Genomic DNA, 12,557 nt, shown 5'->3' on the forward strand with positions numbered 1-12,557 from the left:
ACCCTAAATATCCTCTGACTCATAAGTATGCCAAGTTGTTTAAACGTAATGATGCATGCTTAGCATTCATTAGCAGGTGTGCGGCTAATCTGTTTTGCTAATTTGCTTTTTGAACTGATCTGTTTGTTTAGGAGTGGACATAGAGGCAGCTCGGAAAGAAGAAGAACGAATAATGCTCCGCGATGCCAGGCAGTGGTTAAATAGTGGGCAAATAAATGACAATAGGCACCCCAAATCTGGGGGAACAGCTCTTCATGTAGCTGCAGCTAAAGGCTACTCGGAGGTTTTAAAGTACGTACTCAAAACTACTCCAATACTTTGTATGCAAAAGTAAATAAACGATTGAAACAAGCAAATTGGTTCCTTTTTTATCTGTTGCATGATGCACTAGGGTAACTTGTGTATCAAAATTGTAATTACTGTAGTTAAAATGACTGGTTGTGGTTTTATTTATTTCATACCCCTGTAGATATTTGATGGAGGTGGGATACTTCATGATGCTTGTAAGCTATGAACAGAAGCATGCAATTTAATTACACGTTGTTTGACTGCTTTAGGAATCAGGTGACTTTAGGTGGCTCAAGGCAATTTAAATGTTGAGAAGTGGCAGTACATGGAACTCGCTGAGTTGAAACCTGTAAACAGAAGACTGTCGTAAAATGCACCTACCAGGTGTCAGTTGGCTAAGCGAGCCTGTTCACTGGGGTGTTGTACCCTCTTAGCATGTTCTTGCCTTGTTGACACCAAACTTTGGGCTTGTCTTGAAGTGTTTATGACTGAGAAGTGATTGATATAGTACAGCTGAATCAAAAGTGTTTGCCTGAGTTTGTAGACGTCTGGCTCAATTTAACTTTATTAAAATATACATTGAAGTTCCAAAAAGCTACTGTAACTCAGAGAAGACATTTATGGGGGTGTTCTTCTTTTGTGGTTGACTTTTTTTGAAAAGGTGACTTTTTTTAAATCCACAGGCTTCTAATCCAGGCAGGTTATGATGTAAATATCAAAGATTATGATGGCTGGACTCCACTTCACGCTGCAGCACACTGGGGTAAAGAGGAAACCTGCCGAATCCTGGTAGAAAGCTTCTGTGATATGGAGACGATCAACAAAGTGGTTTGTTGCCAGTTACATTTTTTTTGTTAGTGGTAACCAGTTTTTTTTTTAAGTCTCAAGTGTAAAGAGAAAAGGATGGTTAAATGATTGCAAGATCAGAGCATTTTGCTTGAAATTGCAACAGTGCACAAGTTGCCAGGGAAATGAACCTGTCACAAACTAGGTAGCCTGATGAACAGATGATTCCTATCCGTTGATAGCGAAGGGACTCTAAATACCCTCTGAGGTGATCGGACAAGCTACTTAATCGTAAAAACAATTGCCAGAAATCCCCTCAGAGGATGGCAAAAAATGCAGCCAACTATTATACCACGTTGTCCAGAATTTCAGTGACCTCATGAATTGGCTTTTAAGCATTGCGTTTAAATAGCAGCACAGGAGTATCCATTGATCTTTAGAATATTGGGATACACTTAGTGGAAGAAAGACCTGCATTTCTGTGTACCTTTCGTGACATAAGGATGTCTCAAAATATATTACAGCTGACGTACTCTTTGAATAGTAATCATTGTTGTACAGTAGGAAACATGGCCGCTAATTTGTACACAGCAAGATCCCACAAACAACAATGTGATGACCAGATAGTCTGCTTTTTATCATGTTGATTGAGGAATAAGTATAGACCAGGACACCAAGGAGAACTCTGATCACCTTCAAAATGCTATGGGATCTTTTATGCCTACCTGAGAAAGAGCAGATGGTGCCTAGTTTTATTGTCTCATCCAACAGGTGCATATAGCTTGTGCTTTAGTGCCCTCATGAATATTTATTTATTTTCTTGTATTCAATCATGGTTTATTTTATATTCATTCATGTGATGTGGGCCCCGCTGGCTGGGCCAGCATTTATTGCCCATCCCTGGTTGCCCTTGAGAAGGTGATTAATCCTGTGATAGTAAAGTTTTGTAAGGCATTATCCTAAGACACTATTAAGTCCAGTTTTTTTTTTCTCCCTCCCTGTTTTTCCTGAATGCGTTGTCTCCTTGCTACAGTGAGGTTTCACAGGCATTAGGCAGCCTCTGATAGCACACTTGGATAACCATTCATCAGTGGTGAACATTGGCAGTCAGTGTTGGCAAGGTATTGGGCGATTGGGGTGTGGTGGAGAGGCAGAGCAGTGATTTAAGCTGAACAGGTTTCCTTTTCACCTTCCTTGGCTCAGGAGAACTGAAGGTAATTGTTGTGCCTGTATCTCCGGCTGAATAAGATAACTCAGCACACACTAGACTTAATACCCTGTTATATTTATGATCTCTCTGACTCAGTTCCTCTCTCAGTAAACTTAATATCAACATCATCTGAATGTGAAGGTGTCTGGTGGCAAACTGAATTTGTGCTTCTATAGGTAGCAGTGACCCATAAGGAAACCATGTAACCAGAAAAAGGCGCTTCTAGTGTATTAACACCAGTAAACACTCATTCTATTGGAAATGTTCTCATTAATTATTTTGTTCAATAGTTTAGATACACAAGCCAGCATTGTAAACTAACTTGCTATTCTGAAGCTTGGCTGCTGAGCTGCACTAGGTATTATGTTAACGCTGATCCTCCAGATCCATTTCCTTGTCACACTGTTTGAGTTGGAATAAAAGACTGAAAGCAAGAACAACATCCATCTCGCCTAATCACAGTCTTGGCATTTACACTGGCGGTAAACGGTACATAAAGCTAAAGTCAAAGTGTAGGTGTAGTCAAAATGCCTTTTTGTAGTGTAGACGTGTAGTCGAGCAATTGAGATTCCGTATTTTGGCAGTCTTGAATGAAAACTGCTTCACGATGAAGATATGACAAGAGGGTTGTAGTGCAAGGGTAAAGAGGACTAGTTTGCTGTGAGGAGTATTAATAAGCCTTTGAAGTACTTGGACCTGATGGCAACAAAGTAGACTGTAGTTGGAATAATAAATTAGGCAAAATTTTGTTTAATCCTATCAGTGATCAGTGAGAGGGTGTGTTTTTGGTGCAAGAGCAGAGGGACCTAGTGGTACATGTGCATAAATCGTTGATGATGACAGGAGTTGGGAAAGCAGTTAATAAAATATATGGGATCCTGGGTCTTAAAAATAGGGGCATGGAGCACCAAAACAAGGAAGTTGTGATAAAGCTGTATAAAACACTTCCGGCCTCAACTGGAGTGTTATGTCTAGCTTTGGGTATCACATTCCTGGATGTGAAAGCATTAGAAAGGGTGCAGAAAAGATTCACGTGAATGAAGCAGTCCATTTCTAAATGCAGCAAGACCTGGACACTATCCAGGCTTGAGCTGACAAGTGGCAAGTAGTATTCATGCCAGACAAGTGCCAAGCAATGACCAGCTCCAACAAGAGGGAACCTAATCATCGCCGTTTGACGTTCAATGGCATTACCTTCTCTAAATCCCCCACTATCAACGTCCTGGGTGTTGCTATTGACCAGAAACTGAACTGGACTAGCCATATAAATACTGTGGCAACAGAGGTAGGTCAGAGACTAGGAGTCCTGCAATGAGTAACTCACCTCCTGACTCCCCAAAGCCTGTCCACCATCTACAAGACACGAGTCAGGAGTGTGATGGAGTACATGGTAGTGGGGTGGTGAAAAAGGCATATGGGACATTTGCCTTTATCAGTCGAGGCATAGATTACAAAAGTAGGGAGATCATGTTGGAGTTGTATAGAACCTTGGTGAGGCCACAGCTGAAGTCGTGTGTGCAGTTCTGGTCGCCACATTATAGGAAGGATGTGATTGCACTTGAGGGGATGCAGAGGAGATTCATCAGGAGGTTGCCTGGGGTGAAACATTTAAGTTATGAAGAGAGGTTGGATAGACTTGGGTTGTTTTCGTTGGAGCAGAGAAGACTGAGGGATGACCTGATTGAGGTGTACAAGATTATAAGGGGCATGGACAGAGTGGATAGGGAGCAGCTGTAACCCTTAGTTGAAGGGTCAGTCACAAGGGGACATAAGTTCAAAGTGAGGGACAGGAGGTTTAGGGGAGATGTGAGGCAAAACCTTGTGACGGTTTGGAATGCACTGCTTGGGAGGGTGGTGGACGCAGGTTGCCTCACATCCTTTAAAGAGTACCTATGGGCTATGGGCCAAGAGCTGGTAAATGGGATTAGGTCGGTAGGTCAGGTGTTTCTCATGTGTCGGTGCAGACTCGATGGGCCGAAGGGCCTCTTCTGCAATGTGATACTGTAAATACTCCCAACTTGCCCGGATAAGTGAAGCTCCCACTCAAGCTTGACACCATCCAGGACAAAGCAGCCCGCTTGACTGGCACCACATCCACAAGCATTCACTCCCTCCATCACCGACGCACAGTAGCAGCAGTGTGTGTACCATCTACAAGATGCACTGCAGGAATTTACCAAGGGTCCTTAGACAGCACCTTCCAAACCCACGCCCACTACCATCTAGAAGGACAAGGGCAGCAGATTGATGGGAATACCACGACCTGGAAGTTCCCCTCCAAGTCACTCACCATCCTGACGTAGAAATATATCGCTGTTCCTTCACTGTCGCTGGGTCAAAATCCTGGAACTCCCTTCCTAACTGCACTGTGGGTGTACCTACATCACATGGGCTGCAGCAGTTCCAGAAGGCAGCTCACCACCACCACCTTGAGGACAACTAGGGATGGACAATAAATGCAGGTCCAGCTAGCAAAGCCCATATTCCCGTGAATGAATAAAAAAAATCCCTCATTCCTGGACCCAGTTACATGGATGGATTGGAGAAGTTGGTGCTGTTCTCCTTGGAGAAGAGATGATGAAGAGGAGATTTGATAGAGGTGCTCAAAATCACGAGGGATGTGGACAGAGTAGATAGGGAGAAACTGTTCCATTGACAGTAGGACTGAGAACCAGAGGACACCAATTTACGGAGATTGGCAAAAGAAACGGTGGCGGCATGAGGAAAAGCCATTTTACACAGTGAGTGGTGAGGATCTGGAATGCAGTGTCTGAGAGTGTGGTGGAGGCGGATTCAATTAAGACCTTCAAAAGAGAATAGGATAATTATCTGAAGAGAAAAAAAGTTGCAGGGCTATGGGGAAAAGGTGGTGGAGTGTGCCTTGGTGAGCTGCTCTTGCAGAGAGCTGGCATGGATACGATGGGCAGAATGGCAACTTTCTGTCCGGTAGTCGCTCTGTGATTCTAAGACATTGTTTGACCTGGAACCAGTATAAGTTAGCCAGCATGGAGTGATGCATAATGGGGCTTGTTGCGAGTTAAGACACAGGCAGCAGAGTTTTGGATGATCAAGTTTATGAAGGGATGCAAATGGTGGCCAGTGAATATAGCTTGTAGTGGGGACCAAAGATACCGGTTTCAGTATTCGCAATATTTAATTGAGAATTTTTGTGCAATTTTGAATGTTGGAGACATTGGAGAGGTCCAGAGAAGTGATAGTGAGATAAAGCTGAGTCATCAGTGCACATGCAGAACCATATGTAGTTGGATAATGTTGCCTAGGAGTGGCATGTAGATGAAAAATTGAAGGGTGCCAAAGAGATACTCTGGTAGCTCCAGAGACGAGTGTGAGTGGAAAGAAAATCATCGCAGGTGATTCTGCGGCTACAATTCCAGTAGACAAGAATGGAACTAAGCGAGGGCGGTTCCACCAAGAGAGATGATGGAGGAGGATGATGTGGTCAAATATGTGAAGACTGCAGATCAGTTGAGAATGATGAAGAGGGATAGTTTACTTTTGTCACAGTCACAAGGGATGTCATTTGTGATTTTGATGAGAGCCATTTCAGTACTTTTGCAGGGCTGGAAATCTGACGGATTCAAACATGGAATTATAGATTGGATGGGCATGGATTTGGGAGGTAACAACACATTGGAGGACCTTGAAGAGGAAAGGGAGGTTTGAGGTGGGGCAAAGACAGGTCAGGGTGAGTTCTTTTGAGGAGAGGGTTGATGACTGCAGGTTTGAAATGGGGGAACAATACTTGAGAATGAACAAAGAACAATATCAGCTAATGTGGTGCCTCGTTGCTGGCAGCCTCAGTTCCCAAGAGAGTGATGTGAATGGTTTGAGACTTGTTACCATGGCTTCTGAAACTGTCTAACCCAGTTTGTGTTTTATTAATAACTTTTATTTTCAATTTGGCACTTGAGTTGGTAGAAAGGTTTTTCTTTTTCTGTAGACTTCTTCTGAGACCTGTGAATTTTGTCCATAGGGGCAGACAGCTTTTGATGTAGCTGATGAAGACATTCTTGGGTACTTAGAAGAGTTGCAAAAAAGGCAGAATATGGTAAGTTTCTGGAACCTATTACAAATGATCACTCTTTTATTAACTGTCTCTTGGCAGAAGAAAAGAGGTGAATTTCTTCAATATAACTTCAGTCATGTTTTATTGTGATTGAACTATCCATGCAAATACATATAAAGCTTTCTGCCGAGTTAAGTAGGGATGGAAGGAAACCCTCTGGTCAAAACATTAAAGCTGGCTTATGAGATTCAGGCCTGACATTCTAATAGAACTCTCAGTATTTATCATTAAAACCAGAATTGGTATCTTGAAGGACAACCATAGAAGACACATTCACAGCCCCTTTTGTTAACTTTTCAGTATGTTAAGTAGTGGCGAATGCTGTTTTTGACTACTCTCATTGTGCATGACTAAATATTGCTGTTTTTAATCTATGCAAAAGAATTTGTTTGAAATAGAGATTGTGGAACGTCTGCCTGCATGTAACTTTTCCAAAAAGTCTATGACTGCTACACATATAAATCTGCATGTGTATAGATGGCCTGCTACCAGCACATTTATATTATGCCTGTTGGGGTTATCCCCTGGTGACACCATTCGCAAGCACTGAGTAAGTTTTCACATGGACAAAACCTGTAGCACCCAACTTTACCTCTCCTCCACCATTATGTCAACTTGTTCTGATAAAGAAAGTGAAAATGTTTCCACCCAACCGAATGCCACCAAAGCCACACCTTTTCCATTCCTACCAATACTTGCTTGCCTTTTGCTGCAAATCTTATCACTACCACCAGTTATGTGCTCAGACTACACTAAGTGCTTCGCCATCTTGACATTCTATTTGACCTGAGTACCCCTAATGTACTGGTCACCTGGTCAGTCATCAAGTCTGCATTTTTTTTCCACCCCCAGAAATTGTTTCCTTGTGTCCCACATTTTGTTAAAGCCCTTAGCCCATTGCTGTGTCTCTGACATTGTGTTCTCTCTTTGCCAGAGCCCCCTCTCTTTTTCCTTACTCCTTTCAGAAACTTAAATTAGCCTCTCTCTGCAGTTGCTGTCATTCATGTGCTCCCTTCCCTTCACCCAATGTGCATCACTTTGTCCTTGCTAAGTTGCATTGGCTGTCTGTCCCTATGGTAGTTTTTTTTTGATAATCTTGCCACTGTTTGGGGAGAGGCCAATACATAAAACTGCCCAATCTGTCTGTTTCCTCAGTCAAAGAGCGGAGGCAAGTTGTTTGCTACATGAACTTATCGGGATACAGATGCATGCTGCTAGCCACTTAAGTTCAAAACTGAGCAATTCGCATTTGACCTGTTGAGTTCCAACAATTGCCCATCAGTTTGATACAAGCCAGAAACACTGTCTGTGTTCTTCAGACCTATATTCATTACATTTTCAGTGACAAAGCCATTGAAATTTCTACAGTAATGTTTTTGTTGCCATGACAAATAAGTCTACACCTTTGACAGCTGTTTTTGCTCAAAGCACCCTGTGATACTCCTTGAGGTGTAAATTGAACTATCCCAGTGAAAAATACATGCATCATGGAGACATGGCCTTTTCAACTTGGTTGTTGTTCCCCAAAATGTGGTTTAAACATTCAATGTGAAATCCTTTGTGAATCCTTTGTCAAAATGCACTTGGCTCCCAGAGGTGGGAGGACAAATGGTTTCTGAGTTTCAGTCATTGCTTTTTCTGTAATCAAAAAATAATTTACCATAACATGAACAGCCTTTTGAGATCAGAATTTAAAATACTTTCTGTTTGACATGTATAGTTTGATTTCTTCAAGTTTTCAAACACGCAAGTAAATGTTGCACGTGGTTCAAACTATCCAAATGACCCTCATATTTTTAACTTGCAACCTCTTGATTTTGTTATCAGTCTATTTAAATTGCTCATCTTAAGATGGATTGGGGGGTAACAAAACCTTTCACCCAATTTAAGCTCTAGAATGTCAACTCTATTAAATTCCTGTTACAGCACCTATCTATTTGACTTAAATTAGTCCATTATTAGCAGTCTCAAACTACCCACCCAAGCTGTTCACCTTGAGAACAAATAAATACTTTGTGTACCTTTCCTAATTCTGCCCTTCTCTTAGTCAGTTGCCTTGCACTGAATGGAAATGCAATTATTCAATAGTTTTATAATCTAGCACCATTTTAAAATTGTACCTTGATTTTTTTTTGTTCCCCGCCAAAAGCTTTTTAGGGAGAAGCAAGCAAATAAATCTCCATTGATCGAGTCAACTACAACAATGGAGAACAACCAACAACTAAAACCCATCAAAAGGTAAGTAAAAGTGAGATTCACAATATGTTAGTCATGATTGATAGGCTCCATCATTTGGGAAGTCAAGTTTTCTGTTTCCTGTTCCTGCTCATGATTAAGATCATTCATAGCCTACAAACTGGCACCTTACTGAAATTCTCTTAACAGTAAAGAAACCCTGCTGAATGAACAGAAGATTCCAGTGCATATAGAGTCCCTGGAGCAGGAGAAAGTGGACGAAGAGGAGGAGGGGAAAAAAGATGACTCTAGTTGTTCCAGTGAAGAGGAGGAGGAGGAGGACTCAGAGTCAGAAGCAGAGACAGGTAACCTCCAAGAAATTTTTAAATTGTTAGCCATAAATGCAGCCATGATTAGAATAATTGGACCATCTCAAAACCTCCAATCATGTTGACCATATTCTGAAAGTTGCTGGATTTTTTTTGTCTAAAATTGCCAAGTCTGTGCCATTAAAGTGAGGGATATGCTAATGATGAGGTGTAGAACAGCCTCTGCTTCATGTATCCCATGTCAGCATCAATCACTCCGAAGTCATAAACAGCATGTCAAGTCAAATTCCCTTCACATCTGTCCTTACAATGTCAACCTCATTTATTGCATAGTAATGGTATTGAGAAGCAGTTATGTGCAACCAGTTCAGATCCATTAGAAACTGAATTGAGACTAAAATTATTTCTATGTAGAACCTTTGCAGCAACAGACAGAATTATGTTTCCATCAGCGTGGGCTGCATTTGTGTTCAAGTGCCAGAGCTGAGAGGCCATTGCCTGACAAACAGCACCATGTAGTACCCTAATATTTCATGATTAAAAGTTATGCCATTTGTTGTGTTCTACATTTAGCAAATTAAACAAGAAAAGTGATTTTAATTTGTCCTTTCTCTAAAACTTCTTGGAATATGGTGCACATGGGTCAATGCGGCAACATTCCAACAAATAGAATGCTATGACTATCTTGGATAGTTTATAAGTTAATTTTGTGGGTTTCTTTAGTCATTACTCGATTTAAGAAGTGCAATTTTCTTCCAGAAAAAAACAAACCTACAGCAACTGTAAATAGTGTAAACCGTATCAACAGTGGAGGTATACAGTCTGCGGCTGTGGCCCCATCAACAGTGCCCACAAATCAAGTTACACCAACATCACCAGTGAAAAAGGTATGGGATAGCCAATTTAAACTTTAAATGGTCAGCATTGGGTGGGCTAGAAATCTTGGCAGGAGAGGTGTTTGGACACTCCACTGGAGGGTTTAAATCTTAATCAGTTCAAAAATTCTTATTGGGTCAGTTTAATTATTAGCTGGGTTGTTGTAATGTGTAGCAAATGCAACCTTACATCTGAGGGGAAAGATAAATACTGTCCTACATCTTGTCTGAAATAGCTCTGTGTGAAACATACCTGCAGCAATTGAGTGATGTAGTCATTTTGGTGACAGCATTAAACTGTTTGATCTATGCGTCCTGCCTCCCTAATTAGAGAGACGGCACTGGATAGAGAAAGTGAAGATTAAACATGAGAAATCTAAAAGGATCTCAATATATATTGGTTGCAGTTGGTACATGGAACTGCAAATACTGGCAATGAGCATGTGAAATGAGTAGATTATCCAAATGGAAATCAGTCACTGTCCTTTTAAGACTTGACATCACCACTGTCCTGGGCTCGTCGAGCAGACCGTTGTAGTGAATAGTTACAACAGGGTGAAAATATGCGCATTCAAAACTCCCAGTATTTAAGGTCAGAGAAGGGAAGACATTTTTGAAGTACAATACAAACATTTAAATGTGGTTACTCCAGCATTCTTCCTTAATTACTTATCATTTATGCACAGATATGCCAGATGGAGCTGGAGTAAATATTGAGGCTGCCCTGAACCGCAAATGCCAAAGCATTTTTTGTTATATGACAGGAATAGTTCATGGAAGCATTTAAGCATGTAACTAGTACTGCACATGAGTTCAATTATACTGGAATTTGATTAGAATGAGTCTTCAAATGAGTCTTCCTATGTGAAATTTGACAAGCTGAAGTCTAACACAAAGAAATGCACTTTATGTGTTAGTTAGCCATGTATTTTTGAATGGATTTACCCAAGCTCTTGCTGCCAAATCATGGTTCTGTACTGGAAAGTGACCTCAATCCTACAAGCACAGAAAGCTATGTCTCTAATCAGCAAAGTTGTGTTTTAGAGAGAACAGGTGGCAGATAAAAATTAAGCATCAGAAACTCTTGACCAATGAAGGGCAGGTTCAAGCAAGTACTTAGATGATTTTTTAAATATATTGACATGCCAGACAATACAGGTTGAGGTTCACTTAATCTGAATGCAGATGTAGACAAAATAATGGAAAACCTGAATGTTCCAAGTGAGACATGAAAGGGCAACTTCTTTCATTTTGAAGAATTAAGAGAAAACCTATTTTGTCAGCTGAGTTCACTAATTTAGTTAGTTCACTCATATCACTTTGGCTTTCCCTTCACTCCATCAGTCTGCTCCATTGTCAGCAGCATTAGCAGGCAGTCTCAATAGAGACTTGTAAATTGGCAGTTGGGCTTATAGTGGATATGAGTTTGGTTATGTCTGAGCCAAAATACTTAATATTGGATATTGCAGAAGGTTTGATGAAAAAGTTGGAGAATTTGTATAAAGGCATAATGTGGCCTGATGCATATTCTAGAAAAACTTCACTCAATCTTCTGCATCGTGTTTCAGGCAAAGATGGGTTTTCGAAGATGGACCACTAGAGGTGAAGCAACTTAGCATTCTGTGCAGATGTTTTACTTTATATAGAATACTGATGTGTAACTGCTGCAGTCCTTTGAGTGTTTTCATAAATGAGGTGTTGTTTAAGGTCAAGAAGTTGTGGACCTGCTTCAGACATCTTTTATTTAAGATTAACAGTTTGGCAATCTCTGATGTTGGAGACTTTGGATAGCTAGCATGAAATAAGCCCTCCAATATGTAACTTTGGATGATGTGAAGCCAAAGAATGAAGGGAACTTTTCATGCTGGTCAAGTATGTCATTCTATTACAGGGTTTTTTAGACTATTAAAGTTGATAGTAATGGGTGAGCTGTTGTGCATCACGTGCAGAGTTGTCCTTGTTGTGAACTGACCAGGTATTAAGGAGATTACTTATACAGAGTGTTTTCTCACATCAGTCAACTATCATTTACAAGTCAATTTTGGCCCTGTCAGGATTTGAAAAATTCTGGCAATTCCAGGAAACCCATAATGGCTGTAGTGTTCCAGGTTTTTTCTATTATCAAAGGTGTTGAGTGGACATTGGAAGTTCTATCAGGTAGTTCAGATAGGTGTTGCACATGCTTTGACACTGAGGAAAAGGATTTTCTGGTGCTTTATTTCTGGCTAAAGAATGGAAGAAGTGGAGGAGACTTTTTTTAGATTATGTGATACACAGTGGACACTGGTTGTATTGAAATATCAAAACCATTCAAAGCTTTTCAAGATACTTCTGCGACATGCTAAATGCTAATACCTTGAACAGAGGCCCCACCAATCCCCTCCAACCATCACCTGACAGATCTTGTTTTCACGTTGGACAATTTCTCCTATAATTTATTTCACTTCTTTGAAATATAAGGTGTTGCTATGGGTACTGATGGGTCCTAGATATGCCTGTTGTTTTGTGGGGTATGTGGAAGAATTTCTTGTTCCAGTCCTGCGCAGACCCCTTCCCCCAACTCTTTCCTGTACATTGATGGCTATATCAATGTCGTTTCTTGCCCTTGTCCAGAACTGGAAAACTTAATCAAGTTTGCCTCCAATTTCCACCCTTCCCTCACTTTTGCATGATTCATCTCCGACACTTCTTTCCCTTCCTCAACTTCTCTGTCTCCCATTTTTGGGGCTGGACTGTCTACTAATATTTATTATAAGCCCACCAACTCCCACAGCACCCTCAACAACACTTCCTCACACTCTAGCACC

The 12,557-nt window shown here is 41.0% G+C and overlaps 1 protein-coding gene across 9 annotated transcripts in view; it reads left to right on the forward strand.

Moving 5' to 3' along the window:
* ppp1r12a (protein phosphatase 1, regulatory subunit 12A) overlaps positions 1-12,557 on the forward strand; it is a 190,804-nt gene that overhangs the window by 102,307 nt on the left and 75,940 nt on the right. For all 9 annotated transcript variants that reach the window (XM_041215819.1, XM_041215821.1, XM_041215820.1 and 6 more), the window contains 6 exons: positions 132-291; positions 972-1,116; positions 6,279-6,353; positions 8,521-8,609; positions 8,757-8,911; positions 9,635-9,762. In XM_041215819.1, the coding sequence (XP_041071753.1) occupies positions 132-291; positions 972-1,116; positions 6,279-6,353; positions 8,521-8,609; positions 8,757-8,911; positions 9,635-9,762 (752 nt within the window). The remainder of the gene's footprint in view (positions 1-131; positions 292-971; positions 1,117-6,278; positions 6,354-8,520; positions 8,610-8,756; positions 8,912-9,634; positions 9,763-12,557) is intronic.

This window comes from Carcharodon carcharias, chromosome 21 (assembly GCF_017639515.1).
Source record: "Carcharodon carcharias isolate sCarCar2 chromosome 21, sCarCar2.pri, whole genome shotgun sequence".
NCBI classification, from domain to species: Eukaryota; Metazoa; Chordata; class Chondrichthyes; order Lamniformes; family Lamnidae; genus Carcharodon; species Carcharodon carcharias.